Here is an 18,015-nt window from a genome sequence, read left to right as displayed (position 1 = left end):
CTCTGGTGTCAATGGCACCTCTTCCATGAGGAAATTAGTTCACTTAGGTTTTGGAACTCTGCCCTGGGCTGAGTGCAAGCTCACCTAACCCACTAACCTGGCTTCAGACCATACTTCCCATCCTATTTGACCACCTACTCTGGGCATCTTGCCATCTCCCTCATTTGCTGCATGAGTGCTGCTACCTTCATCTCTCTTCTTCTGCCCTCCTATTCTTCCTTCTATTTAATCAGTTTTACCAGTGTTTAGGAACAAGAGCCATTACCCTCTAGATAAATGGTCAGAAGCTATGAACAGGGATTTCTCAAAAGAAGAAAGGCAGGGGCTACCAACAACCATGTAAAAGTGCCCTAAATCACTAATAATAAGAGAAATGCTGTTAAATCAACTTGGAAGTTCTACCTTCTCCCCATCTTATTGGCAGAGATAACGGAGAAGGAAAAGGCCTATTGTTGGACAGTCCTGCTGTCAATTGCTCTGATAATTCTGAGAAGCAATTTGGAACTACATTCCCAAAGTGATGAAGCTGTGCATAGCCTTTGACCCTGTAATAGCACTACTAGAATATATCTCAGAGAGTTCAAAAATGGGGGAAAGGACTTTTTGTTAGATCAAAAAACTGGAAACAGAGTGGGTGCTTATCAGTTGGGGAATGACTGAACAAGCTATGGTGTATGAATATGATAGAACATTCTTATACTGTAGAAATGATAAAAGAGAAAATTTACAGAAACCTGGGAGGCCTTAGATGAATTGAAGCAAAGTAAAATGAGCACAAATGGGAAAACAGTTTCTACCACTGCAACATTGTAAAGGAAAACGACTATGAAAGACGTAAGAACTATGATCACTGCTGATTCACAGCTCCAGAGGATTGAGGAGATATCATGCCGCTTACGTTTTGGCAGAAGGGTGATACACTGGAGGTGCAAAGTGAGCCATACGTTTTTAGGCTAATGTGCGATTTTGTTTTGCTCTTAACTATATGGACTTGTTACGAGGGAAGATTTTTTTTTGGTGGGATGGGGAGATCCATATGGAAGTTGAGGGGTAGATCAGTGATACCAGCCCCTCTCCTCCTCCAGAAAAGAGTGAAAAGAGTGTTGATGGAACATTAAAAAAACATAGACACAGGCACAGAAGAAAGTACAAAGAAGGGAACAAAAACAGGGTAGTGTTGATACTACTAAAATACTGGGCTAAATTCATTTTATACATAAAAAAGTCCCATGTACATAGTAAGAGTTCATGGCATCATGTCAAAAAATCACTTGGTGGTTCGAGGTTGAATGCAAGTAGGCATGGAGATGCTTTTATAAGAACTGGAGGGGGAGAGATCTACTTTTCAGTGGTGGGGGGGCAATGTGTGTGATGTATTGTTTAGACTGAGATTTGATGTGTTGGTTCTCTTAAACTGCTTTTGTCTTCTAAAAGTTGTCTTTAAAAAGTTACAAGGTATGATTTCCTGGGGACTGGGGCTGAGGTGGATATACATCTATATGTAGGCAGAAATGAAGAGACTATAAAAATAAAATAAAGACATAAAAGACTTTTTTAAAGAGAAAAATCATTACAGGCTTTACTCATCATCCTTATGACTTTCCAGATGAAAACTCCCTTCGTTAGCCACCATTCCTTGTTCATTTTATCTCACTCATTAGAATGTAAGCTCCATGAGGACACTGGTGGTCTTACTTTTTTTTTACTTCTGTTTCTAGAGTCTGACATGTAACAGTTGCTCAATAAATGCTTTTCATTCATTTATGCCCTGCAGTTTGTTTAGCTATTGCTCAATTAATGCCACTCATGTTGTTTATAGGTCTTTGTTACATCTTTCTTAAATTTTGAGTAGGGCCACTAGGTCTAAAGAGCTCGTGATTTTTGCCCAAACTAATAAGAGGTGGTAGGATGGGAGTAAGTGTCCTGCTGCCCTCTAGGGCTGTACTCTTTACATGGTATATGGTGTATACCAGAATATATCATCATGAATTTATTTGATCTGAGACAAAACATCCAATTTGAAGACAGGAGATTAAAAATGGATTTTATTCATATTTTTTAATATCACTTCACTTTCCTTTGGTATCCTTCCTCTTCCCCCTTCTCAGATAGCTATCCCTTATAACAATTTTTTTTTACAAAAAAGGAGGGAAAAAATCCAGCAAATTCTGTCAGTACGTGGAAGAAAATCTGACTTATTAAAGGATCTGGCGAGGTATCTTCCTTCATTGGGGCCACACTTGTACTTTATAGTTTCACAATGTACAGTTTAGATTATTTAGTGGTCCTTTCTATTTGCATTATTTTTCTGGATCTAAAGTAAGTAAGCACTTCACTTTTTGTCCTTCCATGCTTCTGTATGCATGTCTTTTTTTTTCTTACAGTGCAGTAAGAGTCTGTTACATTTGTGCCCCACAATTTGATGGGCAGCTACTTTGTTTTCAGTTCTGTTATCACAAAAAAGTGCTGCTATAAATATTTTTATATATGGAGACATTTTTGTCACTGACCTCCTTAGGGTATATACCTAGCAGTGGAATCTCTGGGTCAGAAAGTATGGACCAAGGGTAGGGAATCTCTCAAGGCCTTCTAGGTCCTTGGGTGCAGCCTTTTGCCTGAGTCCAAGTTTTACGGAACAGATCCTTTTATTAAGGGGATTTGTTCTGTGAAGTTTAGATTCAGTTAAAGGGCTGCACTTGAGGACCTAGAGGGCCATAAGTGGCCTGAAGTTTCCCCACCCCTGGTATGGACATTTAGTTACTTTATTTGCATAATTCCAAATTGCTTTTCACAATGCTTGTGCCAAATCACAGCTCTGCCAGCAATGTATTAGTGTGCAGTCACTAGATTTAACATTAGACTGCTTTCTTCCTGTTTCCTTCATTTTTAACAAATCAGCTTTCTAGAAGAAGTCAGGTGTTCTGATCTTCAGAAAATGCTCTCCCTTCTGTGACATAGTTTGGTTTATTATCTTCCAACTGGGTGTAAATCGCTTTGACTTTTCAAGGAACGAAGAAAGGAAAGAATCAAAGGATTTACTTTTTCTGTGGTTGCCCCTACCTCTTATTCTGAAGACAGGCTGTATTTAGAGAGGGCACGAGCTTCCCTAGTCACAGACTTCATTTTGATAATGCAACAAGTTTGACTAATAGGGAAACTTAGATTCTTGTCATAAAATTTTAGAGCTGAAAGGGTTGAATGGTTTACACTAGGTTGACACAGTTGCTGGAACTGGATCCTGGTCCAGTGTTTTTTGGATCTCACTTCTTCCATGATTTATAGCTGGTACACCTGTATTAGAAATTCATTTTTTTTTTGGTCAGGAAGTCAGCATAAGCAAGGATGCTATTGAGGCAGTGCAGAAATGTTGAAATTGACCTTGGATTCGGTCTAGGAATTTTACTCTTTTTAACTTTGAGGAGTTAGGAACTGAGTGAAATTCGATCTTAATAGCTTTAAGACAGCTGATGTGATGGTTTTTTTTTCTCTTTAAAGGTCAATGAAGAAAGGTTCAGAGTGAGGCTAACTTCTTGCTACTGGCATTCTCTGTCATCATAGGCAAATCTCCTCTTTCATATTTTATTTCATTTTTATTAATGAATTAAACTGAAATTTGCATGTTTACTTCAAAGAAAAGTGACTTCTGCCTTGAGCTTAAATGAGTGAGTGTAAAGACAAGACAAACATCTTTGCCTCTTCTTAGGTTTCATGTTTTTTAGGAGAACTTTGCATCTGGGTGTAGGGATGCTACTAGAATCTAGAAATCCAAAGACTAGGATACAGGAGGGGTGGTTTGTTAATGTAGATGAAGAGAATATGTAGATATGGTGAAGAATTCTATAGCTTGTAGATTTTTATGACTATTTGTCTAAATCAAGATGAGGCTCAGTTTGTTCCAAATTATATTCAATGAAAAATGCTATGAACTTAATACTTTATGCAGCCTTTTTTCCCCTCTGAGGAATTAAAAAATATTCATAAGAAAGTACACAATGATACCTTGATTAAAGATGAATTCTCTGGGAATGAAGACCATTTATAACAAAGTGTAGTGTGGTAAAAAAAAAAAGAAAAGGACAAGGATAAACCCTTACAAAACTTCACAATCTTGAGGAAAAAATATAAAGTTCTTAGCTTGGCTTTTAAGGCCCTGCATATTCTGACTTTTTCCTGTCCAGACTTATTTCACACCACTCTCCCATGTCTGCTCTCCTTGAAGTTGTTTTTATTTATGTCTTTGGTTTTTATATCACCTTAATTTAGGGGTTCCTAAACTTGGGGTCTATGAATTTTGTTTAAATTTTTTTATAACTTTATTTCAATATAATTGGATTCTTTTGTAAGCCTTTTTATTTTACTCATTTCAAAACATTATTCTGAGAAGGGGTCCATAGGTTTCACTAGATTGCAAAGGCATCCACAACAGAAAAGAAATTAGGAAACCTTGCCTTAATATATCCTTCTCTTCATCTAGACATTCGTCTATAATGAGGAATTGAGGGGAAAAAGCAACTCAGCAACACGTTATCAATCCTTCAGTGAAATCTGGCAGTACTATTTATGGTAGTTCACTGTCATGGTCTTCGTCTTTGGCAGTGAAGGGAGGGAGGTACCCTCTGTACACTCTTATGATGCAGCCAGACCTCACTATTTGTTATTCCCCAATTTTATCCTGTATTCTCATTTCAGCTGTTGAAATCTTTTTTTTCCTTCATGGTCCAATAAGATGCCTGTTTTTTCTATGAAACCTTGTATGATCCTACCTCAGATTTTCGTGGAATACCTTGTTGGTATATATCCTTAGCCCTCTTCACATCCTCTTTTATATTATTCTTATCTTTTACTTCTCCCCAGGTGATTGAAAGTTGGTAGAACCAGCCCTCAGCACAATTGTGAAATTTATGTTCTGGGTTCCAGCTTCTCCTTTTGCTGCCCTTTACCCTCTCAGTGCTTCTTCCTTCCTGTTCAGACCCCAGTGCTGTCTTTCTCCCCTCACTCCACATCTAATTCCTTAGCACAGACAAGTTTTATTAAGGATTTTTATCCTTTACTGGGATCTTTGATGTACCATAAACTATTGTGTAATATGCTTCAATGCATCTTCAAGCTCATCAGTGTGGGTACACCTTTCAGACTGGGTAAAATTGCTACCCATCCCATGTCTCTCTCGTCCTGTGTGATATATTAACTCTTACCCATGTCTTCCCATAAATCCTCTGCCCAGGGAACATCTTGGAATGTTGAGAACTTTCCTCTAGGCCTGTTGACTCTGGGTGGATACCAGACACCAATGGAGTTCATTATTCAGTTGACTATTGATTCCTTATTTTCTACTACGTAAGGGCCTTAATTTCTTTACTAATTGTACAGTCCTTCATTACAATAGAGCCAATCAAAATATGTATAAGCTAATGAAAGGCTTGTTAAGATTAATTTGTGTATTTTTTAACGTTAAATCAGTATAGAGTAAAAAATGGAAGGCCAGAAGTTGTTGCGTTGGCATTAATTTCCTCTGAAGTAAATTTTAAATGCTTCAAAGCCTAAAGATTGTGGCTTTACCTTAAATTTCTACATATATCGGTGTAGTCATGTCCAAGTAGACAAGAAGTGGTCTGGCCTAGGCTATCACTTCAGACGTCTGTGGAACAAAGAGTTCTCCGTGTGGTAGTGATAAGAACAGGGCAGCCTTAATCAAATGTTGTGGGATGTGGGTTTCATTTGCAAAGCTCATTTTGTGATGGGTGTTTTATTAAGATGAGTGAGTGTCATTTGCAAAGCTCAGTTTGTGATGGGTCTTTGGTTTTCACTTGCATCTTTTGGATTGGTGATTTCTGATGTTAAGTTCCACTTCCTGATGTCTACCAGTGCTGGATTCTGAGTTGAGGTTCACTATGTCTGTGTTCTGAACCACATCTATACGACATTTTAGATCAAGGTTATTTAATAGAGGCCATTTCTATGCTGTCTGTGTTGATAGGTGCTCGTCTTTTCCTATATGCTTTCAGCAGAGCCAGGCTGATTATTGCTTCTCTGAAGAGAAGGACTAAAATGTTACCAAGGTGTGGATAGTTAGAGATGCAAAAGCAGAATTTTTTTTACTGGTTTAGGGCAAATGACACTTGGTAGGCCTACATTAGTTTTCAGGGGATAACCAATTTTTCAGATAGTAAAGTTGATAAAGAGAATTTATCTTAAAGGTCTTTTGGCTGCTTTTTCCTTGACATTTTGTTGTTGCTTAGGAATATTCTTATTAAGCCTTTAATGTGGAGTTAAGAAGACCTGGGTCTAAATCCTGCCTCTGATGCTTATTAGATGCTACAAACAAGTCATTTAGTCTCCCAGAGCCTCAGTTGATGTATCTGCAAAATGGAGATAATGTATCTTGCATACAGGACAGTAAGAAGCTAGCAGAATATTCTTCATGTTAACATTTTTTTGAACGACTACTACGGGCAGGGAAAAAATATTTAGCATGAAACAAGGTTTTTGCCCTTGTATTGCTTAAAACCTAGTTGAAGATCCTTTTACATCTCATTTTACAGAAGGGGAGGTTAAATGAGTTGTCCCTGGGTCATGTAGGCATTATGTGTTAAGGCCAGAATTTTTAACCTAACTCCAAATTTAGGCCTTTTTTTGCACTACTACATTACTTTGCTTCTCCAGCATGGTTATCGAGAGCCCCATGAAGTGGAGGAAGCTGGGATATAGACTAGCTTTGATCAAAATATAGACTTTAGACAAATTGGAAAGGAGAGGGGGAGTCCATTTCAGGCAGAGGAAACAGTGTCAACAAATGAATGGTGGTGGAAAAGTGCTTAGTTTGCATGGTAGATTTCAGAGGGATGATAAATAGAGAGGTTTAACTGGTATATGTAGTCAGCATTTATATATGTAGGTATATAAATATAAATGGTGATGGGACAGGTGCCAAATTTGTTGTGAAGGGCCTTGAATGCTAAACCAAGAAATTTGGATTTTATCCTATATATAGATAATGCAGAATCAATAAATGTTTGGTCAGAAGAACAATATTTGCATAGTGGCATTTTAGAAAAGTTAACCTGGTGTGTGTGTACATATATACATATATACATATATGTACGGAGATATATATGTATATGTATATCTATATATCTCAGCACTTAATTATAGCCTTCTTTAGAGTTGGGGTGGGGGCAGGGAGGGGGAAAAATAAAGTGAAAAGTGAACAGCAGAGAACAAAAGAAAATCTATATGGAAGCAAAGAAAAGCTAGGCAGCTTTGAAAACAATGCATAGTATTTATTATATACATTTTCTTGAAATGGAAATTTATTGTTTATTTTGAATCCTTATGTTCTACTGTGTACATGGCAATTTAAAAATTTTAAAAACTTAATTAAAAATTTAAATCTAAAATTTTGAAATTACATAGAAATTTTAAAATTTCCAAAAAAAGGAAGAAAAGTTAACCTGACATTATCATAGCTAGAGAGCTAGAAGGGACTTTAGAGATTATCTATTCCAAACCCCATCATTTTACAGATGAGGAAATGAAGATTGAGAGACCTCAAGTGACTTAGCCAAGGTCACACAGATGTGTGCGCTGATTAGAATGGGGAAAATATAGAAGCTAGGAAGTTAAGGAAGAGCCTATTCTGAGAGTTCTCATATGAGATAGTGAGGTGACAGTGGGAATGGAAAGAAAGAAACCACAGGAGAGTGTGTATGTGTGTGTGAAAGAGAGAGATAGAGAGAGAGAGAGGTGGAAGGTGGGAGAGGGAGGGACCAGAGAATCAAGAACACAGATGCTTAGAAGAATGATAGTGGTAATAATCACAATTCATAAGTAATAGTGAACTGCACTTACTTGTAAGTGCTACAAAAAACAATCCTGTGAAGTAGGCCACAGTGACAGAAGTAGAAAAATATGTGGAGGGGAAAGGTTTTTTTTTTTTGGGGTGGGGGAAGATGCCAAGTTTGGTTTTAGACTTTTTGAGTTTCACATGACAACGGACATGGAGGTAGTTGGAGACGAGGAAATCTGGCACGGGGCAAGTTTAGGTTGGAGAAGAGAAAGTTTGGGGAAGGGGTAGGTATGATAGCAATCTTCAAAGTACAGGGTGTTCCAAAAGTCTTTGTGCAGTTTAGAGCTTATTCATTTGTATTTAAAGGTCTCATGTGGAAGAGGAATTAGACTTTCTTGTTATGCCTGATTTCAGAGGGCAAAACTAGGAACTACCGGTGGAAATTATAGAGAGGGTGATTTCAGATAGATGTGAATAAGGACATCTTAATAATTAAAAGTCTCCAAAAGTGGAACGAGCTTCCTCAAGAGAGTAGATTCTCCCTTCCTGGAGGTCTTCAAGTGGAGGCAAAGTAATAACCACTTGTTAGGCATTTTAGAAAGCATTCATAAAGATCAAAATAGATGGTCTTTGAGGATACAGCTAAGATTTTGATTTTATGGTAACAATCCTTGATTCTAACCCAGAAGAAATTCTAACCCATGTCTAGGTTAGGGTTGATAATGTGGATTTGAGACTTTAGTGGAGGGAATTTCTTGGGAAGAATATGAAGAGCAGAATGTCTGGGGACTGAATTTTGGGGTCATATGTCAAGGAAATTTCCCTCAGATATTTTGAGTGAGAAAATGGAAGGCAAGAAGGAAGAATTTCAGAAGTTGATCATCAATGTCAGATATTGCAGAGAGGTTGAGAAGAATGAGGACTGAGAAAAGTATATTCCAGGGGTGGGGAACCTGCAGCCTTGAGGCCACATGTGGCCCTCTAGGTCCTCAAGTGCAGCCCTTTGACTGAACCCAAACTTCACAGAACAAATTCCCTTAATAAAAGGATTTGTTCTGCGAAGTTTGGATTCAGTCAAAAGGCCACACCCAAGGGCCTTAGAAGGCCACATGTGGTCTTGAGGCCACAGGTTCTCCACCCCTGGTCTATTTGATTTGGTGATTGGAATGTTATTTATGACCTGGTTTCAGTTGAGTGGTGAAGGTGGAAACCAGTTTGGTGAGACAGTGGATAGTGAGGAGGCAGAAGTGGCAATAGTATTATTTAGTAACACTTACATAATGCTTTGTGATTTACAAAGCTCTTTTCCAGTAACCCTTTGACATAGTGCAAGTATAATTATCCCTCTCTAGAGAATCAATTGATCACTAAGCATTTATGACTTAGTATATATGTGTAAGGGCAAGCAAAGTGGGACTTTTTACTGTTTTTTTCTTTTGGAGTGCTCAGCACCAAGGCAATCAAGTGCCTTTGATTGAGTCTTGTGTTTGTTTGTAGGAAGGCCCACACCCTTTTGCTAATTAGGTCCTGAGAGGTATAAAGCCTTCTAGAGGTGTTAGGCCCTGAAAAAGTGTATATATTCCTAGAGGATAGCCATTGAACTCAGAATTGAGACTTGAGAATGGAGAACTCTCAGAACTGTGGGAGGAGAGGGTTTGCTTTGGGGATTCACTCATTGGAAGAGTGTTCCCATGATTTCACCAGATGAGACTCTGGATAGCTGTTAAGGAGCCCCCAGCTTTGAAAAGACAGATGTTGGTGCTTTTCTCTCTGGTAACTATGTATGTATTGCTATGGTCAGACAGATAGAAGCCTGTCTATTGATTTGTGTTAGTTTTCCTGCTTGTAATTTCTGTTAGTACTTTCTCTGAAGTTCAGGGTGCTGACTTTTTCCCTTGAACTAAGTGAATGATATATGTATGTTTAATTAAAGTGAGATTGTAAACTCCTTAAAGTTGCTTTCCTTAGAAAAGCGGATCAAAAGACTTGTGCTAGCTACCCTCCTGTGTGTTGGTGTTATTGGCCTTACACAGCCACAGGCCCTGTGCTAAGCACCAGGGGGACAAAGAAAAATCAATAATGGCCCCTGCCCTCAAGGAACTTATATTCTGATAAGGAAAAAAATACATACATAAATAGGTATATACAAACCACGTACAGGATAGACACAAGATAACCTTTGAGGGGAAGACAGTGGCAGATAGGGAGTATAAGAAAAGTGAATGAACAAAATTTTGAAGGAAGTTAGAGATTCTAAAAAGTGGAGGTGAGGAGGGGGAGAGTATTTTAGGAAAGGAAAAGGCCCATGCAGAGGCACAGAGCTGAGAAGATAAGAGAGTGTGGAATGGGAGAGGTAGCAAGAGACCATAGAGAACATGCAGCTGAATTACGGGTAAAGATAGGAAGGGACCAGCTTGTGACGAGTTTTAAATGCCACAAGAGGAAGTGAAGCTCAGCCTAAATGCCAACCCTGGCATTTAGAGCTAGATGACTGGTTCTAATTTGTGACTCTGCTGCTTCCTTCCTGTGTTACCTATCAAAAGTACTTTCATTATTGTGGACCTCAGTTTTTTCATCTGTAAAATCAGGGGTTTGGATAGGTTAGGGCGACTTTCTTGTCATCACCCGATTAGTAAGTTAGAGCTGGACTGGAAATCAGCTTTTTGGACTTAAAGGTCAGTGTTCTTTCTGTGTCACCTACACTGCCTCTCAAGGACTAAGTGTTCTTCGGAACACTAGATACTTTTAGATAGCACATTAAAAAATATGTATTTTTAGATAGAGGGCTTGAATTTATCTCTGAAATTCTTTTATTATTTCTCATGTTAGCAATACCAGATACTTCTAATGCCTCAAAGTCTGTATGGTGCTTCTTTAAAAATCAATTAATCAATGAACATTTATTAAGGGGTTACTGTGTGCCAGGCACAGTGCTAAATGCTTTTCATGCATTATCTCATTTGATCCTCAATGAAAGGGAATGTGTACTGTGTTCCAGAGGTGTTCAGCTCACAAGCCAGGGCTGCATGGCAAAGGCCTGAACCAGATTGCAGTGTAACTGGGAAATGTTTAACAAAATAAATAAAAATGTAATAGAACATAGACAATGTTAGTTTGTGTTTTTCTAAGTTAATATGCTGCTGCCAGGGATCCATTCCTATTTAACTTTGATACGTTGCTGTTGTCAGTCCAGGCTACATTAGATCCAAGTGGTAATTCAGTCACTTGGAAGATTATTGAGGGTTTCCTTGTTGTCTTTGTAGCCTATGCCTTTTTGTTCATTCCTGTATCTTCTGGGTTCTGTCTTTCCTTTCTTGGCTCATCAGTATTTCATCCTTGTTGGGCACCTAGAGAAATTAAAGGTGACACCTCATATTGATAAATTTTGCTTTTTGTAAACAGGTTTTGGTGATATTTAAGGTGGTTGTTGTGGGATGGGAAGCTGAAATGATTTAATAAACTGAGGTATTTGAGTTAACTATAGGATTTTCATTTGTTCACATGCTGTCTCCTGTTAACCTGGAAAATGGAAACTTCATTATTAATTTACTTTAGTAATATAAAGCTAAAATTCAGAAATTTATTTAATAAAATTAAATTTAATAAAATTCATGAAATTTATAGCTCTACTAAATAACATTTGTTTTTTTAAACAGTTTCTATGCAGATTTTGGACCTCTGAACTTGGCAATGGTATACAGATATTGCTGTAAACTTAACAAGAAACTAAAGGTGAGTTTGTTTTGGTATGAGAACTTACAAAGCCTGATACAGTTGATTTTGACCCAGAGTTTGCTCTATACAGACCATTTTGTTGTGTTATCCTTAAACTCTGGGAGTTTGTGTGGACACTTGTCCACCCATTCACCAGCTGAAACTGATCCTCTTGAGTTCACCACAAAGGACATGTTCACTTCTTTTACTTTTCAGGTTGGATTGAAATATGAACTGAGTGAAGTCACTGGAGTAGTGAGCTGAGAAATAAAGGGCAAATCCTCTTAGGTTTTCATTAATGAGTGTCTCTCAAATTCCCAACTAGGATTATCTTCCCAAAACCTTTATGTCTACCCTGGAACATTGTTACCAGGTGATATGATCAACGATTACATGGCAACAGCTCTAGAATTAAACCTTGTTTTGTTTAATAAAGATCTAACTTTGGTTCTGCTTTAAAGTGCTCTGTGTACATTGACAGGACACTTTGTGTATGAAAGTGCATACACTTATATATATACACACACACACATACTTAAATACAGACACACACTTAAATATATGTATGTAAACCATGACACCTTGAATAAGCTAGCAGTGATTTTGTTAGGATTATCTTACCCTTTGTGTCTATCAGAGCCAGAAATATCATATTTAGATGTCTATAATATTGAATCTATGTTTTTATTTCCGTTATATGAACATATGGATTTTGTTTTCCTTAACATTCAACACCATGTGAAGGATATTATACCTACATTCTTTGATACTGTGATTATTTTACCTTTTTGTCTTTTTTAAAAGCTGGAAATAAAAAAGGTTTTGTTTCTTAATACAGAAAAATATTTAATCCATCTTTTCTACTTCAAATTTTTCAGGTAAATTGGTACTTAATTCTAATTAAATGCTGATAAGTCAAAATTCACAATAATAATTTCAATTCTGAGAACAAAATTTGGCATTTTTAAAGAAATGTGAAATACAGTGGAAGGAAACTATTGTAGCCGATGCTAATGTATTATTAAATCTGTTATTATCTATCATTGGTGGAAATGATTTTCAAAATGTAATATGACTTAGAAACATACATACTAGGCATTTATCCATCATTCAAACGAGAGTTATAGTTTTCAAAGAACTATTAGTACCTTTTAGCTTTCTGCTGAGGCAAATTATAGTTCAAAATATATGCTTGAGATATTTTCATTCTTTAGAGACTATTTTTATGTAAAGTATGTTTTTAATGGGTGAATTAATGGGGAAAGGATAATTCATAAATAATTGAAGCCTGTTCTTTCTTTTGGGGTTTAAGTAATTTTTTTGCCTTTCTGATGTTATATTTTAATGCATTTGGTGTAAAGTGGGTGTTAACAATAACAGTCTGGGAACTGAGTCTGTTTTGTATGAATGACCAAAGAGGGAAGAGGTCACTGTTTAAAAAAAGCTGGCAGTATATTTACATTTAACCCAGACCAAATACAAAAGAACAGACCTGTTGAGTAATGACCGTTTTAAAGCTTAATGCATCCCTGCTGCACATTGTAAGTACATAAAGACCTTGGTTTTAGCCAATTTTCAGTTGTAACTTTTCCCAGAGTTTTTGTCCCTTTTGAACCATCCTGTCTGCCCTGATAACACCACTCTTCTGTCCCTCTCCCCGCCAAACTTTCAGTGGCTTTCCATTGTCTTACAATTAAAATCTGACCTCATTATGTTGGCATTTAAGCCTCTTGAAGAGAGGTTGCTAATAGGTTTCTCCAGGCAGCACTCCAAAGTGGACTAGGTAACCTGAATATTTCTGATTTCTCATCTTTGATTATACAGTTTCTTTCTTCTATTTGGAGAGCCCATTTCTGTCCTTTGAGGATGGCATCCACCAAAATGCTGCCTTTTCTGATTAATCCTTTCCCTCTATCAACTCATAGTAATTTCCCTCTCTCAATGCCCATACCCCATTGGGTTTTTTTTTGAGGAGTAGAATGAGAGATCATAGGCTTGTAGATTTTGGCTGGTATTGGAGAGTTCAAACCCCTTATTTTACAAATGATGAAACCAAGACCCAGATCTTGAATCCCAGCTCTGAAAGTTTAGGTTTGTGGGCTCGGGTAAGGTACTAACCACAAAGAGCCTCAGTGTTCTTGCATGTTAAAAAAATGGGGATAATACCTCCTTTATGGTATTGTTGTGAGGAAAAGCACATTGTAAATCTTAAAGCAAAGTGTTAAATGTGAATTTTTGTTGTCCCTTTTGCTGCCTCATATTAAAACACATATAATTGAAAGCTACGTCACTTGATTATTAAGTCATTGAGGGTAGGGTCCGTTTCCTCTTCATCTTTGTATTCCCATATAGCATCTTGCATATAGGAGGCACTCAGTCATAATAGCTAGCTAGGATTTAAGGTTTGCAAAGAGCTTTATGCATATTGTCTCATTTTGATCATCACAACAAACCCTGTGAGGTAGGTGTTATTATTATGTCCACTTTACAGATAAAGAACCTGAGGCTAAGAAGTTAAGTGACTTTTCTGGGGTCACAGCACTAGTAAATGTTTGAGGCAGGATTTGAACTCAGATCTTTGGACTTTTAGTTCAACACTCTTATGTGTAGCCTGGCTGTTTAGTAAATATTTGTTTCATAAACTTGGAATGATTATTATATTTTAGTAGAGTTGCAGCTGTTAACTGAATTGTGAGAAATCCAGCCTCAGGCCATAGGACTTGCTGATCCAAATAAGCTTCCTCGGTATCTCTTCCTTGCAGCCAAATCAGGGGACTTTGGCGTTTGACTTGGGGGCATTTTTCACCCACTAACACTTTCCTTGGCACCAAATTCTAGCTTAAGGACATTATACCTTTGCTGCTACCACCGTAATTGGCTGTCCTTGTCTGGCATCTGCCCTCACTTTCCTTCATACCCTGGTTTGTCATAGTGATCCAGACCATAAGGATGGACTTTCAAGAGTTTATTCACCAGGGAAAAAAGAACATGTTGAGTCAGAAGTAATCTGTGAGAATGAGGTAATTAAAAGTTCATATAAAAGAAAAATATCAAGTGTTAGGCCAAATTCCTTGATCTGTGATGGTTTAGGCTTAGCTGGCCCTGTGTTTGTCTCCAGGGCAAGAACCACACTGGATTTCTTCACCCCTGTCCTAAAAGAAGAATATATTCTACCAAAGATCATTTCCCACGCTTTTAGGCTGGCCCATCTGACGACTGTGAATTGAACACGTTGGTTCATTTATTCTGTAATTTTAGGGTGTCTCCGTTGAATGATCAGGGAACCTTCTGTTGCATAGTGAGCACAATTGTATAAATATTTGCCTACATTTCTTCTACTTTATGTTATTACTTTATACCATCTAGCTTTCCCTTCCCCTCCCCAATCAAGAGGAAAAATAGAAATACAAAACAGGTAAAAGCATCACCTCAGAAACGTAATAAAGCACCATTCAGAAAGCACCCAGGTGCCATCCATCACTGTTGCCAAATACCTCATCCACTCAGGCAGCCAAGGCTTACTTCTCTTTCTTCTTTCTTTGGAGGGATACCACTAAGATTCCTTTCTGAAATTCTGTGATTCTCATGAAGAACAAGTCTCATGGGATTTTTAGCATAACTAAAATGGGAAAGAACTGAAATATAAGACTCAGAGAGAGGTAAAAGAATGGCTGTCTTCAGAGAGATGGAGTTTCTTTAATGGATAAAGGTGTGGAATGAGCCAACAAATAGTCATTGGGTGCCTCCTTTGTTCAAGGAGCTATTTTAGGTATTGTGGAAGGATAGAAAGGAGATACAGCTCAGGATCAGGGAGAGAGCTCTGGCCTGGGTTATAGTCCTGGCGTTGCTACTTAAGCCACTTTAGGATCATGACCGACTTATGAAATGTCCCTCTGTTTCTTAGTTTGTTGAATGAGAGAGTTGTACTTTTCCTTCTCTAAGTCCTTTCCAGCCCTCCCTTTTTATAAGCATAAGACTTGTGGTCTAGACATTTGCTATCAAGGAGCTCATGATCTAGTTGAAGAGGCTTTTTTAATATAACTTTGTAAAAAGTTAAATAACAAGGCAGGTAGGGTGGTATATTGAATGGAAGACTGGTCTTTGAGTTAGATGAGACTAGGGTTCAAGATCTGGTCTCTGACTCTAGCCATCAGTTAGCTGCAAGTCGCTAAATCTCTCTGAGAATCAGTTTTTCCTGTTGTGAAATGGGGCAAATTAAATGCATAGTTCTTACCTCGCAGAGTTGTACTGAGGATCAAATAAGGTAATATATAAAGCACTTTGTAAACTTTAAAGAATTAAAAAGTACCAGTTACTATTATTATATTTATAAGAGTAAGGACACAGCAGGAGGCAACAATCCCAGAGCATATGAATAATGGCCCTATAATTGTACAGATGTACACGAAGTGCTAGTAGATTGTTCACAGGAGGAGATCACTGTGGACCAGGGTTCTGAGGAGAACTTTGTTGTTGTTGAGTCATTTCAGTCCTGCCTGACTCTCTGTGACCCCATTTGGGGTTTTCTTGGCAGAGATACTGGAGTGGTTTGTCATTTCTTTCTCCAGCTCATTTTACAGATGAGAAACTGAGGCAGACAGGGTTAAGTGACTTGTCCAGGGTCACACAGCTAGCTAAATGTCTAAGGCTGGGTTTGAACTCAGGTCCTCCTGACTCCAGGGCCAATGCTCTATTCATGGTACCACTTAGCTGCCTCTGAGAAGAGCTTTAGACAATCTAATTCATTTCTCTGTCTCACTCTATCTTAGTCATCTTAGTGATTTCTAAAAACATGTCAAGACAGGATAACAGCTTCTTTTAACAATTTGTTCCAGTGTCTCTTAATTATCTGGAAATATTCCCGAGGTCTAGCTGAAATCCTTCCAGCTAACAGTTTAGGCTTAACTCTGTCTTGTAAATTTGATCCAGGTTTATTAAATGTGAATCTAACATTGGATCAATGCCTCTGACCCTAGTATTATGTCAAGGCTAATTTTAAAAATATACCATGAATTCATAATTTAGTGATTTTGTGCTATTCTAGCCAAACACATGTTAGGGAAAGAAACCTAGCAACTCTTGCTTAAGATTCAGGTCATGTTGTCATGGGTTCGTTTTTCTGAATTTCTTGTTCGAATGTGACTGCACAGTTTTTAAGTTTGTTTTCCTAATGTGTTTTGATGAGAGTCAGCATTGTATTTGCTGGTGGCCCTTGGAGACAGGAATTGCCTGCATTCAGATTGTGGATTAGTCTGATTCCAACCCACTAGTTATGAGCTGAAAGACTGTGGCCAAGTCACTAAATCTCTTAGTAACCCAGACATCTCTCTAAGACTAGGGGAGCTACTGAGAAGTTGCTTGTGAAAGCATTTCCTACAAAAATGAGTTTTTACTTTGTAAGGGCCTTGTGATAAATAATAGTTTTCTGATGATGTTCTTTATGCTATTAGTAAGATTGCAATAAATACATTCCAGTTAACTGCAGAGAGTAACACGTTATGTTGCTATCAAAGTTTTTTTTTCAAACCCCAAATTGAGGTTTTGTGGTAGTTACATATTGATTTCTGTCAGGTAGTAAGCATTCCATGCAGAATGACCTTGATTTGAATGGGCAGTTGATCAGAATGGAAAAATTCTCAAGCCCATGCTTATTTCTGAGCTGCCTCCTTGTGATTGTAGATTGCAGAAAGGTCTCTGTGGAGTGGTGGTCACATTTTATTGTCTTTCTAATGATTTTACCTGAAAGGGTGGATGGCATATTTGACAGGCATTCGCAGTTTGAGGAACTATAAATGCCACTTAAAGGAAAATGCCATCAGCTGTTGAGAGAATAGGGTTAGAGGGCTGACCAAAGGAGAATTAATATATTCTATTTAAAAAAACTCATTATTTAAAATAACCTCTTGAGACTTACTTGGGAAGAAAAACCTGACCTTTCCCCCAGCACCTTCAAAGATCGTTCTAGGGTGCTTCCTCCTCTCATATAGCTTGAAACCTCTCTCTGCCTCACTCTGCCAACCTTCTGGTGATGAGTTTGTTTGAATTTCATTAGGTTCTATCTCATTAATAGGTCTTAGGGACCTGTACTCAGTCTTTCCAGAATTGTATTCTGCTGACTTAGCTTTCAAAAACCCCAGAATCATCACTTCCATGCCAAGATGAGGCAGGGGAGTTGGGATTAAACATCCAACACATGTTTAATATTTAGAAATTGACATAAGCAGAATGTGATCGGGCTTGTTTATTTTTAATTTTCCTTACAACAGAACCATAGGTCGAGAAGAAAATTAAACGAAGGTCCCTGAAGGAAGTAACTTTCTGTGGAAGGTGGGGTATCGTTTAATGCAGGGATGCCCAACACTGGTTTTTAAATGCCTGTACTCAGGGGCATGCTGGTAAATGTTTAACAGTGAGATCTTTGAGAAAAATGCATGACATTTTTAAGTTTAGTCTTCATTGTTCACATTTTCTCCACTTTATGAAGTCGGGCCTCTGGATAATTAGTGAACCCTGAT

At 37.8% G+C, this 18,015-nt stretch overlaps 1 protein-coding gene across 5 annotated transcripts in view; it reads left to right on the top strand.

Moving 5' to 3' along the window:
- The window catches only part of CDC14A (cell division cycle 14A), a 245,106-nt gene that overhangs the window by 27,738 nt on the left and 199,353 nt on the right, over positions 1-18,015 (top strand). For all 5 annotated transcript variants that reach the window (XM_036768493.1, XM_036768495.1, XM_036768494.1 and 2 more), the window contains exon 3: positions 11,443-11,518. In XM_036768493.1, coding sequence (XP_036624388.1) covers positions 11,443-11,518 — 76 coding nt within the window. The remainder of the gene's footprint in view (positions 1-11,442; positions 11,519-18,015) is intronic.

The sequence above is a fragment of the Trichosurus vulpecula genome, chromosome 7, assembly GCF_011100635.1.
Source record: "Trichosurus vulpecula isolate mTriVul1 chromosome 7, mTriVul1.pri, whole genome shotgun sequence".
NCBI classification, from domain to species: Eukaryota; Metazoa; Chordata; class Mammalia; order Diprotodontia; family Phalangeridae; genus Trichosurus; species Trichosurus vulpecula.
Note: the sequence above shows the minus strand (reverse complement) of the source record. Positions and strands in the feature narration are given on the sequence as shown.